This window comes from Danio rerio, chromosome 20 (assembly GCF_052040795.2).
Source record: "Danio rerio strain M-AB ecotype USA chromosome 20, GRCz13ab, whole genome shotgun sequence".
NCBI classification, from domain to species: domain Eukaryota; kingdom Metazoa; phylum Chordata; class Actinopteri; order Cypriniformes; family Danionidae; genus Danio; species Danio rerio.
Window position 1 is genome coordinate 45,952,501 of NC_141040.1, and position 17,203 is coordinate 45,969,703.

General features: G+C 42.7%; 1 protein-coding gene across 3 annotated transcripts in view; it reads left to right on the forward strand.

Moving 5' to 3' along the window:
* fam184ab (family with sequence similarity 184 member Ab) overlaps nucleotides 1-17,203 on the forward strand; it is a 254,481-nt gene that overhangs the window by 179,453 nt on the left and 57,825 nt on the right. For 2 of the 3 annotated variants that reach the window (XM_087298716.1, XM_087298717.1), the window contains exons 12-13: nucleotides 11,459-11,612; nucleotides 14,370-14,497. In XM_087298716.1, the coding sequence (XP_087154842.1) occupies nucleotides 11,459-11,612; nucleotides 14,370-14,497 (282 nt within the window). Of the gene's footprint in view, nucleotides 1-11,458; nucleotides 11,613-14,369; nucleotides 15,889-16,140; nucleotides 17,027-17,203 lie in introns of those variants that run through there. The other variant, XR_015518906.1, reaches the window with a different exon arrangement.

Consider the following 17,203-nt stretch of genomic DNA (forward strand, 5'->3'; position numbering starts at 1 on the left):
TGTAAAATCCACGCATTGGGAGGTTCGGTTCAGAAGCTACTTGTCTGAAAGAGTATTGAACGGGCCAATTAAGAATGAATTGGCAGCGCAAGCCTGCGCAGGTGAGCGGCATAAGCAATCAACTGAGTATATAAGCTCACCTGGCGCCAGCAGACGCTATCCTTTTTAAGCTGAAGAGACTTTCAACAGCTAAGGGACAGTCATTATGGCGACGGAGTATAGTGCTTCCGTTCCCCTCCTCGGGGAACGAAGGGTTACTTTAGTAACCTCGAACGTTCCCCTTCGGGGGGAACTTCAGCACTATAAGTGGATTTGATTGTAAAATCCACGCATTGGGAGCCCATTGAAAGCGCCATAATGACTGCACCTTACCAACACCCCCGATGAGGAGATAGTCAAGCAAGCGTGACGCACCCACATCATGGGGGGCGCGGTCCTCCAACGTGTCCCTGGCCCTAATTTATCCTACTTCAACAGAAGTTTTACGGATTTATATATTTTTTGGGAAGTCGTGAGCATCTAGATAATTCTAGGAAAATACGACAGTACGTTGGGAAGCGTGCAATCCCGATAGGGAGGACGCTGCGGAGGCCATCCGTTACCCAAGGGGGGATAGATGGCAGAATTTACATATGGACTAGCCCTAAAAAGGGGGAGTACGCATAGCAAAAGAGTGGTTAGCGGGGAGGGAAGACACGGGTCCGCCCAGGGGGGGGGACTTAACCGTGGCTGAATAAGCATATGGGATCGCCTAGTGGGGACCACGCATAGCAGGCACCTTTACCCAAAACGCGGGCTGACCAGCGGGCAGACCTACAACGTAGTGGGCCAGCAAGTGACTCCTCCGCTGAGTCAGTGCTGGGGGCCACGGAGGAATCTGCAGGGCTCACCTGACGGGGAACTTTACTGACAGATAAAAAGGCGCACGTATCTCCGTGTTAGGGAAAATGGCGCAGCAAGCGTGTTTCAACACCCTACCGAATTGTTTCCTCAATCACCAAGGGTTACCTAATACCCTTGAGGAAACCGGCTCCACTCGCAGATTGTAAAACCTTGCAAATGTGTTGGGTGTCACCCAGCCCGCAGCTCTACAGATGTCTGTTAGAGGGGCGCCGCGTGCGCGCGCTCGAGAGGATGCGAAGCTCCGAGTGGAGTGCGCACGCGCTCTCGGGGGACGCGGCTCATCTCGGCTCTGATAGTGAAAGAAAGGCATCCACAATCTAGTGGGAACTTATTTCGGTACGGCACTTCCCTGCTGCCGACCGCTATAACAGACGAAGAGCTGCTCAGATGATCTAAACTCTGAGTGCGGTCCGGATAATACGCAAAACGCGAACTGGACAATAAAGAAGGGCTGGGTCTGCCTCCTCCGAGGGCAGCGCTTGCAGGCTCACTACCTCGTATTAAAACGGAGTGGTAGGAACCTTGGGCACATATCGCGGGCGGGGTCTCAGGACGTGAGAGAAGCCAGCCCAATTACAGGCACGAGTCACTGACCGAAAAATGCCTCCGGGTCCCCGACCCTCTAATCGATATCAACGCGACCAGCAGAGCTGTCTTCAGGGACAGAAATATACTGAGTCGAGGATCGAAGGGATCTGACGCGGCTTGTGTAGCGAGGGCGAGATCCTAAGAGGGCATGAGAGGGGGCGGGGTGGATTAATTCGCTTAACGCCCCTGAGGAACCGGATGATGAGGTTATGCGTTCCCACGGTGCTGCCAGCCACCGCGTTATGAGAGCGGAGATGGCAGCCACGTAACCTTGAGTGTGGAGGGCGACAGCCTGCTCTCCAACTTCTCTCGGCATAAAGAAAGCACAACGCTGATCTGGCAAATTACGGGGGTCTTCTCAGCGAGAGACACACCATTCAGTGAATAGACTTCACGTCAGGGCATAGGCACGCTCGGGGAGGGGGCTCTAGCCCGAGTGACGGTATTAGCCACCGCAATCGGAGGTTACCTAAGTCTTCCTCGCGTCTAAAAATCTCCAAAGATCGGCGAGGGTGCCAGGTGGTGCCCTGTCCCTGAGAGAGTAGGTGCTCTCTCGAAGGGACTGCCAGGGGAGGGCTATCGCGAGGGAGAGCTCTGACATCCAGGTCCGGTTGAGCCAGAGGGGCGCAACCAGCAACCTGTTCCTCGTCCTCCCTGACCTTGCACAGTAACTGCGCGAGCAGGCTCACTGGGGGAAACGCGTATTGCGCGTGCCCCGAGGCCAGCTGTAAGCCAGTGCATCCGTGCCGAGAGCACTCGGTCAGGGAAAGAACAACTGGCAATGATCGATCTCGGGGGAAGCAACAGATCGATCTGGGCTTCCCAGAATCGCGCCCATATCAGCTGAACAGACTCGGGGTGGAGTCTCCATTCTCCAGGATGCAAGGCTGCCGTGAGAGCGCATCGGCTGCACGGTTGAGCTTGCCTGAATATGAATGGCGTGCAGCGATTTCAGCCGCGGATGACTCCAGAGGAGCAGACGGCGGGCGAGCTGAGACATGCGGCGAGAGCGCATACCCCCTATACGGCTGATATACGCCACCGCCGCCGTACTGTCCGTCCTGACCAGCACGTGTTGCCGCTCCAACTCCGGAAAAAAACGGTGGAGAGCGAGGAACACTGCCAACAGCTCCAGGCGATATGCCAATGCAACTGGGTACCTTTCCACAGGTCCGCAGCCGCATGCCCGCAACGCACAGCCCCCCAGCCCGTGTTGGAAGCGTCTGCTGAAACGACAACAAGACTGGACGCCTGTTCTAGAGACACCCAGGCCTGTAGGAACGAGGGGTCGCTCCAAGGGCTGAGGGCGCGGCGACACAGCGCAGTAACAGAGACTCGGTGTGCACGCGCGTGCCATGCGCGTCTGGGGACTCGATCGTGAAGCCAGTGCTGAAGTGGTCTCATATAGAATAATCCGAGCGGCATGAAGCGGCTGCGGATGCCATATGCCCCAGGAGCCTCTGAAATAGTTTCAGTGGGACCACTATTTTACTGTCGAGCTCTCTCAGACAGTACAGCATCAGCTGAGCGCGCTCTCCGGAGAGGCGCGCTACCATGGTGACCGAGTCCAGCTCCAGCCCGAGAGAAGAGATCCTCTGCACGGGGGCGAGTTTGCTCTTTTCTCGGTTGACCTGAAACCCCCACAGGTGGAAGTGCCAGAGCACTTTGTCTCTGTGCATAATCAACTCTGCATAATCAAAAGAGAGGGCAAAATTCAGCCAGTCGTAAAGAAATTGAGTATGCAGATGCCCGCGAGCCGAAGGGGCGCTGAGGCACCCTCCGCGGGCTTGGTGAGGACCCGCGGAGACAGAGAGAGCCCGAAGGGGAGGGCTTTGTATTGCCAAGCTCGACCTTCAAACGCAAACCGCAGAAACTGTCGGTGGCGAGGAAGAGTGGAGACATGGAAATACGCGTCCATCAGGTCTAATGCTGCAGACCAACCCAGAGGACGAACGCACCGGAGGATGCGCTTCTGCGTGAGCATTCTGAACGGCAGCTTGTGCGGGCAGCGGTTCAAAACGCGCAGATCTAGGATTGGCCGTGACCCACCGCTCTTTTTGGGCACGATGAAGCGTGGGCTGTAAAACCCGCTCTCCATCTCGGCTGGAGGGAGCGGCTCGATTGCATCCTTCGCCAGGAGGACAGCAATCTCCTCTCGCAAGACAGGGGCGGACAGGGGGCTGACCCTGGTGAATACACACCCGTGACTTGGGGGGCCGTTTCGCGAACTGAATCGCATAGCCGAGTCTGATTGTGCGTATGAGCCACCGCGAAAAGCTGGCCCGCGCTAACCAGGCAGGCAGAGCTCTCGCTAATGGACTCATCGCTACAATCGCTGACGTACCAGCAGTGGGGCAGCGCGGAGTGGGTGTGCTGATCCGGGAAGCTCGCGGGTCCCACGGAAAAGCTGGAGGTGAGATATTTGCTCTCACTCCAAACCCGAGCTCCGGAGGGGAGGCTCGAGGGGTGGGAGAAAGGAGACCGTCCTCCCAGCGCTCGTGAGCCACTGGCGAAACGCACCGAATCTGCAAGCTAGAAAGCATAGCGTCCCAGACTGGCAGATTTCGGGCTGTCACATCTGGGGAAGTGAAAAGTGCCCTTTCATAATGTTTTCATGGCAGTAAAAAGTGCCGTTGGAAATGGGGCCCCGCCCTCCAGCGGGGAAAGAGCAAGTTCCCTCTTCTCCAGATGGCCTGTCCCAGGGGCGCTTCGCGGTCCGTTGCCGGACTTAGCGGCGTTCTGGGCAGGGGGGCTGCCTGCTTCCGAGGTGCCCGACGCGCTCGCTTCACCGAAGGCGTGTGCGGGGGCGGAGCAGCTCTCGTAGGCGGGCGCCTTCGGCGAGGAGCAGGTATGAATGGCACGGCGGGCGGAGCGGGCTACGGACCGCCGATAAGACATCACCCACCAACTGCTCTCTCACCGCCTTGAATTCCTGGGTGAATTCACAGACAGTGTCGCCGAACCTGGCTGGGGATATGGGGAAGTCAAGAAAGCGGACTTTGTCGACTTTGCGCATATCAGCCAGGGGTGGCGCTCCTGGACCACTAATGTGGACATCGTCCTCCCCAACGCACACGCAGCGGACTCAGTAGTCCGAAGAGCTAAGTCGGCGGCGGTGCGAAGCTCGTAAGCCTGGGTTGGACCCACCCTCGTGCAGCTCGGCCAGCGCCTGCGCTTGGTAGCGCTGGTAGGTGGCTATCGCATGCAAGGCGGAAACAGCCTGGCCCGCAGCTATGTAAGCTCTAGCTCCGAGGGAGGTAGATAACTTACAGGCTTTGGATGGGAGACGAGGCGGACCCCGCCAAGAAGAGGCGCCGCGCGGATTTACCGCCATCGCGCACTCAACCTGAGGAATCGCCACATACCCCCTGGCTGTTTCACCGTCAAGAGTGGTTAGGGTGGAGGAACACGCAGCACGAGCAGAAAAAAAGTGCTTACAAGACCGCGTGAGCCTACTGTGCACCTCCGGGAAGAAGGGAACGCCCCTCTAGTCGGTCCGGCCGCGGAGCTGGGGGATAAACCATCTCCAACCCACGGCCGAAGCAGCCCGGGAAAGCACGGCTAACATGTCCGTTTCAGGATCCGTAGTGACAGCGCTCACCAGCCCGAAGGGGGCGAGTGGGTCTGGATCATCATCGGACAATGAAAGCCCACCCTCCGATGCCGCGGTGGACATCTGGTCTCCGGTGTCATCGGGCGTAAGGGCTACCATCTGTTAGACGGATCGCTTCCCCCGCCCGAAGCTTGGATGGAGCGCTTAGAGGAGCGGGAGGTCCGCGGGCCCGTGGGCGACGGATTATCTCTCGCTGAAACCCTCAGATCTGCCCGAGTGCCCGCTGCAGAGCAGGGGACAACTGGGGTGGTTCACCCTTTTGCAAAGGCTAACCGCGATCTTGCGCAACAGTCATGGCATCGCAATGACGACATGAACTGCCCGCGAGCAGCGCATTAACATGCTGGACCCCCAGACATGTAACGCAGTGCCCGCGCCCATCATCCGAGGACAGGAAACCACCGCATCCAGAAACGCACAGTCGGAGCGCCGTCCTGATAAGGACGTGCTGCACGACTGTGTTGCTCTTTCTGTGAAGTTTGCAACTTTATACGCACCGCTCTGGAGGACCGGACCCAAAGAACGCCAGGCAAGGGAGAAACCCAGCTCGACCGTCTGCCACTGCGTGTACACACTCTGGACCGGGAGAATGCTCTCGTTCGCTCAGAATCGCTGGTCACAGCAGGAGGAACCCTCATCGACTCGATCAGAAAGTCTCTGAAGCGAAAAGGATAGCGTCTGCTGGCGCCAGGTGAGCTTATATACTCAGTTGATTGCTTATGCCGCTCACCTGCGCAGGCTTGCGCTGCCAATTCATTCTTAATTGGCCCGTTCAATACTCTTTCAGACAAGTAGCTTCTGAACCGAACCTCCCAATGCGTGGATTTTACAATCAAATCCACTTATAGTGCTGAAGTTCCCCCCGAAGGGGAACATCATAATCACGATTATTTTGGTCATAATTGTAATCACGATTATTCAAAATGATTATCAGTTAAAGTCAAAATTATTCGTCCTCCTGTGAATTTGTTTTTTTTTATATATAAATATTTCCCAAATGATGTTTAACAGAGGAATTTTTCACAGTATTTCCTATAATATTTTTTCTTCAGGAGAAAGGCTTATTTGTTTTATTTCGGCTAAAATAAAGGCAGTTTTTAATATTTTGAAACCCAATTTAAGGTCAATATTATTAGCCTCCTTAAGCTATATATATTTTTGATTGTCTGCAGAAGAAACTACTGTTAAACAATGACTTGCCTAATTACCCTAAGTAAACCTTTGAATGTCACTAAGATAAAAGAAATCAGTGATAAAAGAAATCAGTTATTAGAAATGAGTTATTAAATCTGTTCTGTTTAAAAGTGGGTTGAAAATAAATCTTTCCATTAAACAGAAATTTTATTCCCTGTAAATAAGGAAAGGGAAATAAATATAACAGAATAAAAATATGAAACAAACTGTGCTTTAAGCATCTTCACTGTAACAAAAAAACTTCAGCTACAAAAGTCCTTCAGGCAAGAGCAGTGAGGGATTTTTTCCTTTTGTTGTTTGATTAATGATAAAAACAGGCGGCAGCAGGAATACTGCGCACTGCCACTTTAAGAATAGTGTGGCTCTGATATTTTTTTTCTTTCACGTGTCTTTTGATTCTCAACTCATTTGTTTTTTTCACAAGTGAGGGTTAATATGAATATTCAACAAACACAGCGCTCTGACAAAAATGTGCATGTATTTGACCATTAAAGCGCTCGCATTTAGATGGCGTTAGATGTGTGTGTTCTGCTCGTCTCTAAGGCTTATCGCGAGCACACACACAGAAGCATGCCATGCGGTCTCATTCGCGCTATTAAAAATCTGATTGATTCAAGCGTACATCAATGAATGATGCACATCCCGTGCTGCAAACGTTACATTACAGCACATGCTTTTAGTCATTTTCACGTGAAACTGAGCTTTGCAGAGCTACAAATGTGTACAACTGTCACTTTCTATGACAGGAATTATTAAAACATTATTTTTTCTTTCCTGAGGGGTGATTTTAAATTTACAGATGGGGCCGGATCAAATGGTCTAGCAGGCCGCACATACGGCCCGGAGGCCGGACATTCCCCACCCCTGGTATAGAATATAAAGTCATGCTGTAGTGGAAAAAAAGTTAATATTTTGAATGACTCCCATGAACTTGAAGGGCTGCATACATACATCTCTGCAATTACTCAAATCACTTATTAATAAAGTCATCTGGAACGGCAAAGAAAGTATTCATGCAGGAACCCAGAGTTCATCAAGATTATTTTGATTTATCCTAAATGCCTCCTTCATCTTACTCCAGACACACTTATTAATGTTCATATCTGGTGATTGGGCTGACCAACCTTCTTTGCTTTTAGAAACTTTTATGTGGAAGCTGCAGTATGAGAAGGAGCGCTATCCTGCTGAATAATTTGCCCTCTCCTGTGGTTTGTAATGTACAAATGTCTTGATACCTCAGGCTTTGTATGTTGCCATCCACTCTGCAGATCTCTTGCACACCCCCATACTGAATTTAACCCCAAACCATGACTTTTCCTTGATCCAACTTGACTGATTTCTGTGAGAATTTTGGGTCCATGAGGGTTCCAGTAGGTCTTTTGCAGTAATTGTGATGATTGGGATGCAGTTCAACAAATGATTCATTGAAAAAATCTACCTTCAACCACTTTTCCAAAGGATCAACTAGAAGTCATATTATTATTTGTTGCTCTTACAATTAGGTTCAACAACAAGACTTTTTTAGGTAGTAAATGAAATGAAATAGCATTAGACCACCCCTTTAAGAGTATTTCTTTGAATGAGCCATCTTTAATAAAGCTGTTAAAGAGCATCTTAGACTTGAGTTTCTCTCGCCGTTCTGCCAACTGGCTCAGTTCTGTCTGTTTACTGAAGCAGTCGGTGTAATTTTAGTCTCACGTCATTCTTCTCTCGTCTCTGCTGTCTCTCACAGACTCCACAGAGGCTTGAATGGAGGCCACTGTCCTGCATTAGCCTTCATTATGTGTGTGTTTTTTTCCAACAGCCCCGTTCCCTTAATCCAATTCAGGCTGCTGTAATTTGTGTTCCTCTGGCTGAGAGAAAGACGGCAGGCATCTCAGATCCCTAACAAGCTGCCGGAAAAGCCTAAGCGCCTTCCGATAGAGTGATGATTCCTGAGATTGGCAGTTTTTGAGAAATAAGTTACACGTCAACCACAACACAGGGTCATTGGAAATGCGTGCTTTAGCCTAAATTTTCGTGAAAAAAAAAGTAAACTTACATTTGCCCACAGTTTCTTGGTAAAGTGAATGCTTTTGGGCAGTGGGATTTTTGTTCCTTTTCACACTAGTGATATTTACAGCGACTTATTAGCAAATAAAGGATTTTTTGTGCAGTTCGTTGCACAGCACCAAATAAATTGCACAAAACAACTTTATGATATCTATGATTTTTAATTGAATATGTTTGCTTATCTACTCTTGGAATATTTAGTCAATTCCATGCGTGTTTAATAAAAAAAGGTCAGGAGAGTTTTTTTCTTCGAGGTTTAAAATATTAGCAATTTACTGGATACAAATGAAAAATTCGATTCACATAATTCTGTTATCCTTAATGCAATGCAAGCATTACATTCAGGGGTATGCATCCGTTTTCATTTGCTGACTTCAACCTATATAGGCAGCTGATATTAACAGGTGGGGTATAGTGAAATTCGTCACTTGTCAATCATCCTCCATTGGCCACCCCATACATACATCCTCTTTTTCTACAAATTTTTTGCACAACATTGAAAGCCTAAGCATTTCTCAACTGCACATATTCTATGTTCAGTTTTTACATATTTCTGCTGACAGGAAGTTTAGCTGCAGAGTTTTTTTTTTGGCAATCAGGCCTTTGCATCTCTAGCAGCTCAATCTATTTCTGCAAAAAATGCTTCATTATTATGCAAAGCATATCACATTTAAGCAATACAAATACAATTGTTTATTGAAAAGAAAAAGAAACAAAAAATGTTTTTAAAAAATCCTTATAGTTCCTTTTTTCCAACACTACATATCTCCATATGAACAACTTTTATGGTGTGGTCAGTTTCTTCAGTAGCTCCTTAGTATGGAGATGTACTTGTGATGCAAAGCACTTCCAGTCTGGTGAAGCATGGTTCCACAAAAGAAGTAAAAGCAATGTAAAATAAAGGTAAAGCTATGTGATTGTAGTACATTTTTTCTCTTACATTTGCTTTTGAGAACACTATTGGTTGACTTTAGGGAAGGGTTTATGTCAGAGTTGTACTGGGGGGGTTGTAGATATTTTCCTGTAATATGTTGTGTAGTGTTTCTATTTTTTATGTATTAATAGACTACCTGTATTGTTGCTAATTTACACTGCCGTAATATATACACCTTGAGTTGAATACAAAATGATTAGCCTAACTGTGAAATTTTAATTATTTTTCAAATAAGTTTAATGGAAAACATTTTTAGTTTGTTTTGAAAATAATAGTTTAATAACTAATTACTAATAACTAATTGCTTCTGTCTTTTCCTTGATGACAGCACATAATATTTTACTAGTTATTTTGCCAGATACTAGTATTTAGCTTAAAGGCTTAACTAAGTTAATTGCAGTAGATTAGGAAAGTCATTGACAACAGTGGTTTGTTCTGTAGCCAATTGATTTAAATAAATATATTAAGGAGGCTAATGATAATGACTAAGAGTTTCTTGCTCTGTTAGACAGCACTTGGGAAGTATTTGAAAAAGAATAAAAATTTCACAGGAAAGCTAATAAATTTGTCTTCAGCTGTATATTAAAACATTGCTTATTAAACCAGTCTATGTAATGCTTTAGAGGTGGTTGAAATTAGTTTTTATTTTACAGTTTTCTCCAACTGCCTACAAACAAAATCCTTTCATGTCACACAATTTCCGAAACCTCTCACTCTAAATGCAAACCAACACCCCAAATCTCCAAAACCAGAAGCTATTTCCCAGCCTTGAACTCAGTCTTCAATTGCATGAAACACTTTACTTAAAACACTACACACAATTCACTGCACTGGTACAAAACTGGACCTACCTCCATGTTCCTACCCCCTTTTCTAAACCCTAAATTCTTCTAGAAAAGAATAAAGGAATTCTCCCTAGTCTGGAGGCTCTGTAAGGTGTATGATGGCCAATCTTACATTATGTCCACATGACAATTCTCCAGACAATGGACGCTTTCCCCCCGGGACCCTGCACACACACAATTAGGTTCTTTGCTGAATTCTGGAGAATACACATTTATTTATTTATTTATTTTTATATTTATTTATTTATTTATTTATTTATTTGTTTATTTGTTTCATTGTTTCTTTGTGTTTGTTGTTTTTTGTATGGTTTTTTTTTTTTTTTTTTTTTTTTTTTTTTGTATGTCACTGTATGCACCAGTAATGTTTGGCCTACTAAAAATTGTCTGTTTCTTCATTGCATTTGTGTTGACAGTGTACCTGTTCCCCCTTTCAGCAGATTATTTTCTCTGTAGAACATTGTATTGAATTGTACATGAGCCTGAAGAGCAAAGAGCTTTAGGTTTAGAACAGTGTTTACATGCTATGTCCAAACATTTTCTATTATGAAAGACATGTTTGCCATTGATGCAAATGCTTTATTCTGACATGCTTGTGGCATTTTGAATGCAGTGTTACTTTTCAAAGGAAATGTGAGGCATTTTGCATTATGTGTGTGCAGTTTTGAGAATTTAGTGTAGAGTTTGGTGACCCTGTTTTCAAATGTGTGTAAGCTGTTGGAAAAAAACTGTCGAATTAAATTATACCTTTTAATAAAAAAATTATAATTTTAATAGTTAATTCATGTGTACCTACGATTTGGCACGAATCTTGGTTCTTTCTAATCTGTCACCCAGCTGTTTATGACCTTATTTGTTTGTTTTTTTCCTTCCAAATGAAGGTTTTTTTTTAGTTTGTTTGTTTGTTTGTTTGTTTGCTTTAACTGGGACTTCTGAGCTGTTTTATCCAAAACAATATATACTCACTAAATATATGAAAAAGATTGGATGCCGGTTTTACTTCAGGCAGCAGCAAACTCTTTTTGTACAGAGCCCCTGAAGGACAAGGTGAAATGTCATTTTTGAAGTGTCTCCTTGTACAGAATACCTATATTATTTATTTTTCCCTTAAAAGCAAAAATCTCAAAGACGTTTTGTTTTCTTTTGCCACATTCTTTTCCTTTGTATACTAAAGCTGTTATAAGGGCAAAATCTGATCAATTTTGTTTCTACTCCAAACTCTGTACACAGAGTTAAAGCCGTTTGTATCATGACCAACAGTCAGATTTAAAGTATATGGTATGTGTTGTAAATGTGTATGGTTCAGTAATGTGTTTGAATGTGTGTGCGCAGGCGCTGGAGGAACGTCTGAGGCAGCAGCACCACATGGAGCTTCAGACCCTGCGTGAGGCTCACAGGCAGAACATCGAGACCCTCAAACAGCAGTCAGAACAAGAGCTGCAGACCCTCCGCTTCGAGCTGGAGGACGAGGGCAAAGCCATGCTTGGTACAACACACACACACGGATAAGCTCTGACACATTACTATAGTTAAAGAATGAATATCTTCACATTTTAGGCTAGTGATAAAATGAAAAGGCACATTTGAATAGTTAATAGCTGTAATATATATATATATATATATATATATATATATATATATATATATATATATCGGTATGTAACGACAGATATATTCCAATCGAGTCTGAAACCGTGAGATTGGGTCCGATTTCCGATCACGTGATCAAATCTGGACATCCCTATTAGTCTATATAAATATTTTTACTAAGGTGATTTGAGGAATCTCTTTTCACCACTCCTTAGTTCCAAAGTAATATTTTCAACCCAGGCTCATTGTGGAATTGTAGTCCCGCGGACGTTTCTGGAGTTTACTAAAGCCGTCCAAAAAAATAAAAGCCCTGATTTTTTTTTTCTACCGCATTTTCGGATTTCACCGCATTCTCACCCTGTTACAAAACTCGTTCACTTAATTTTTGGTATTATGTTTTTGTCTTACCTGATCGCTGGAACCGCTCTTCCCCGTACTCGAAACCAGTTGCCGTGGTTGACTCCTCTCTGCATCTCTAGCCTGCCGACGTACACGATGAGCTGAGTGGACAAACGGGTTGCAGCGGTAAAGCCCTCCACAAGGAGGTAAGCGGTCGGCCAGCAAGCGCGAAAGGGAACAGCGTCACACCGCCCCGCAGCGTTCGCTTGAAAAAAATAAACGCAGCCGTACGTACCTCCTGTATTCCGCTGTCTCCAGAAACGTCCGCGGGACTACGTTTTCAGAATGAGCTTGGGTTAAATATTTTATAGAATTAAACAAACATAATCCTATACATATATATATATATATATATATATATATATATATATATATATATATATATATATGTGGATGTGTGTGTGTGTATATATCGCAATATCACACGTAGCAGTGCAATGTTACTGTATATCAGCACTGGTGGGAGGCGTGGTTAGTTTCCCACCAGTGACGATATACAGCCACATTGCACTGCTACGAGTGTGATATTGCATGCATATATACAACAGTTTGACAGCATAATCATGTGTATAAAACTGAAAATCAAACACTATGGGCTCTTTTTTGACGATCCATGCGCAAAGTCCAAAGCGCAGGGCGCAAAATCATTAAGGGCGTGTCAGAATCCACTGTTGCTATTTTAAGGATGTAAAAATCTGCTTTGCGCCGTGGTGCATGGTCTAACATGGTTGAGCTTATTCTCTTAATGAGTTATAGGCGTGTTTTGAGAATAAACCAATCAGAGTCCCATCTCCCATTCCCTTTAAGAGTCAGTTGCGTCACGCCATAGCGCATTTACTATTTACATGGCGGAAATACTATTAACAACGCTTCACTAAAAAAAAAAACAGTTAAACAAAGCATCTGCAGCGCGGGAATGAGAGATGAGTCCCCTTATTCTTTACTTTCACTTTCAATCTTGTGGATTAGGAAACCTATTGTACACACAAACATCCATTAGCCTATAAATGATTAATTCTGTTTGTTAAGCGCAAAGATTTGTTTCAAATCTATTTTTAAATTCGGTTCTAATTTCCAGCAAATAAATAAATGAACAATAATAACGAAGGGTGCTCAAAAAACTGAGTTATATCCAAATACATATGCTTTGCCCCATATGGTCTAAAACCTGACAGGTGGACAAATCTAAGCTTGTTTTTAATAAAACAAATATAAATATGCAAATAATAAATAACTCTGTTAATGATAATAACATTATACAAAAGCAAATTTTTATGAACAAACGGAACCCCTCCCCCCCACCCCCACCCCCGAGATGAAGAAGGCATAAATATGTTTTTTATATTTATGTAGACTAGAAAATAATGATTTTTGTAATATTTTAATCCTTTATTTCTTTCTCATTTGTAAAGGCATTTGTGTATTGCTGTACACCTTTTGTGTATTAAGCAATGTGTAAGCGAGGCACGCTTTGCGCTGGACAATAGATCTGCTTTGATCTGGTCTATTGAACGGTCTATTTAATTTATTAAAAATAGCAATGCGCCTCCTTTTTTAGACCAGAATGAACACATATGAGCACAAAATGCATTTGCTATTTAAACAGTCTTGGTTTGTTCAGAATATGTCTTTGTGTACACCTTTACTAGGAAATCTAGAAAAAAAATGCAGAGTCAAACATCACATTTACAAGGTTAATAAACGAAATATTAATTCCTTATTAAAATATACATTTTTACTATTTTTCTATGAATTCGGATGTTATCTTAGAGCATGCTCAAATTTCACAAAAAAGCCATATATTGTGGGAAAGTGAAAGTAAAGTTGAATGTCTACTTAAAATTTGTCGTTTTGTGAAGTGATTTTTGGCTACAGTAACATGTAGAAATCAAAATGAATTACTGAGCAACATCAATAAGTACATTTGCATTAGCTTTTCTTACCAAGCAATGCTGGTACAAGATGTTCAATGTAAAACCTGATACAAAACCAGTTCTGCAGCTCTAATTATAGCTTAATGTCATTGGGAAAAAACCCATAATTGTCAAAAACTGGAAAGCAGCATGATGAGGGAGAGCTGGCAGGAAATTGCAGGTGGAGGAACGAGTGTCATTTCCATTTCCACCTGTGACGTTTATGCTTTAGGGAGAGTTGGAGATGAATGGTTTTTAATTCAGCTCCAGACAGCGGTTCGTCTCTCTGGAATAGTCTTGTTTGTCATTTTTCTCTGTCTCTCTCTTTTTCTCGTCTTCAGCGTCGCTTCGTTCTGAGCTCAACCATCTCCACGCATCAGCCATTGAACACATGCGTCAGACCCATCAACAGGAAACAGCAGCTGCCAAACAGGAACTGGAAAACGCTTTGGAGCAGAGCAGAGTACAGGTAAACTTCCTCCACCGCAACATCGTTATATAGTTTATGCAGATTTTTTTTATATATTGTGGTGACATCAGTTTAAGATTTTCTTGCCCATGCATGTCACAAATGACAAAAATCTGCTGTAATTTGGCAGCTCTATTTAACAGAAACTGCACATTATCTTTCAAAAGTTTGGGGTCGGGAGGAGTTTTCAATAGTTTTTGAAAGAAGACTCAGTAATTCTACATTTATTCATTCATCTTTTCAATTCATCTTTAATTCTGTTGTGCTTTTTACACTGTTAACAATTTCCAGTAGAATCTACTGTTACTTACTGGCCGCAGTTTGCCAGCAACTTACTGTAAATCAATTACAGCAAAAATACTGTATTTACATTAACAGCACCATTTTTAATAGGAAGCCTAACAATATTATATTTGGGACTATATATTAGATTAGTCTGACGCCAAATCTGGAGCTTATCTAACAAAATAAACTACAATAACAGTCCAAAAACTAGTATAGACAAATTTATGTTAGAGAAAAATATTAAATACAAATTTAAAAGGAGGAAAAATCAAGAGACACAAACTATTTGAAAGATTTAATTGACATTTTGTAGGTTGTATTTTTTATTTTTTTTGCTAAACTTAGCTTGAATTTAATTATGTTATCTTTCAATTTCTCAATATCTTTGGTCACTAAAATATTATTTGTATTAATATTTCTGTTTAATAAATATGTTTTGATTAAATTCACTAAAATACATTGCCTAAATTCACTGAGAAGTGAATAAAAATATTCGTCTTCAAAATAGATGAAATAGATCTTCACATACATTACCTAGCAGCTAGTATTTGAATGATTTTCTAGTGTAAAGTTTAAAGTGACGACAAAACAGGTGATTTTGCTCGCGTTTTAAGATTATAAGGCTGAACAGCATGAAATTCCACCAGTCTACAGATCTTTCTCAGTATGTCTCTAATAATCAGGATATCACAATACTTAACCCCAAAAAAGTCAGAGCAAAGCAAACACTATCAGATTGCTGTTGTGTAAGTGCTACAATATACAAAAGAGAGAGATCAACTCTCTTGCCTGTTTTATAATGATTTGATCAACTGTAGTTTGAAATTAGGCTGAGTTTTTCTCCCCTAAGGACTTATTATGTGGTCTCTGTCGCCATCTTGTGATAGAACTTTAACCATCTTTTTCTCTGCTCTGTATGACGGGCTAATGAACGGGGTGAATCTCTGAAATTATAACTATTTAAAATAGGCACTATCCTTATAAATAAATAATTGCAACCTATAATTAGAAAACCTAGAGATGATAGAACAAATAATTTATGAATACTTTTCATACAAGTCATCTTTATAAGTAAAATAAGTGTCATCTATAATATTCCCTATACAGTACATTCGGAAAGTATTCATATCGCTTCACTTTTTCCACATTGTTTATTTTACAGCCTTATTCCACAATAAATTAAGTCATTTATTTCCTTAACATTCTACACACAATAGCTCATAATGACAATGTGAAAAACGATTTTTTTTAAATGTATGCTAATTTATTTAAAATAATAAACCTGAAAAATCACATGTTAATAAGCATTTATTTTGGAATAAGGCTTTAACATAAAAATTTTTTTAGAAAAAGTGAAGCGATATCAATACTTTCCGTATGCATTGTAGTTGCAAAAAATACTATTGTTTTTGTACTACCACATCGACTTCCGAGTAATTTACGTACTTTACATTAGTAGTAATAGTACTAAATGCTCTGCCCTCTTCTGGAAAGCAGCAACTCATTTTCATTTAAACAGACACACAAACACTGAAAAATACAACCGTAGTTTGATGTTTGATTTGATTTAATTTATTTTAACAAACTTAATCACACCTCTTAAACTCTTAAAAACAATTATTCAAACTCCAAATTAACCAGTGATTTTAGGTGTTTATTTATAGCATCTGAAAGGTTGTGTGCGTATTTTGATACATTGACAGAGCGAATGAAAAACAAATGTTATTTTTTGTATGTTATTTAGTCTGTATTTGCACTATTGAGATGCATATTTAGATAAATAATTATTTTAAGAATATTTTCTAGCCAGTGTCTTCCCATCATTCTCAGAGTGTCTCCCTAACGCTCCTATTGTGTCTTAATGGAGACGGTGACCAACAGTAAGTTAAGCGAGTGAATGCTTTTCAGAGAGAGGATGAATCAATAGTGTTCTGCCAACTGTTGGCTGCTTTGAAACAAAAGGACCTTAATAAATCCTCTTGTCATCTGGCTCATGTAGAAGAGGACAGTAAAACAAAAGAAACGCTGACAGGTTTGTTGGCCGAGCAACTGAAAGCTAGTACAGTTTGAGACTTAAACACAGGTCTCGGGGGGAAATCTGGCTAGGAAGAAAACACACAAACACTGAATCAAACTGGACTTGGATTCACGTAGAAGTATGCATACAAATTATAATTGTTTCATGTAATTTAATGTGATACTTTCTGTAATTAATTTTGAAATGTATAAAAAAAATTATATTTGTGTTTGTGTGGCTTAATTGCTCTTTTATAGGATATGATGTGCAAGGTTTTAAAGGATAGGATTGGCAAAATTGCACATTGAACACGTTTTTACTGAAATGGTAAATTTCTGAAAAGTCTTTCACTTTTTAAATGTTCTGCTGTTCGGTACATTTAATTGTAACCGGTTAAAACTTGA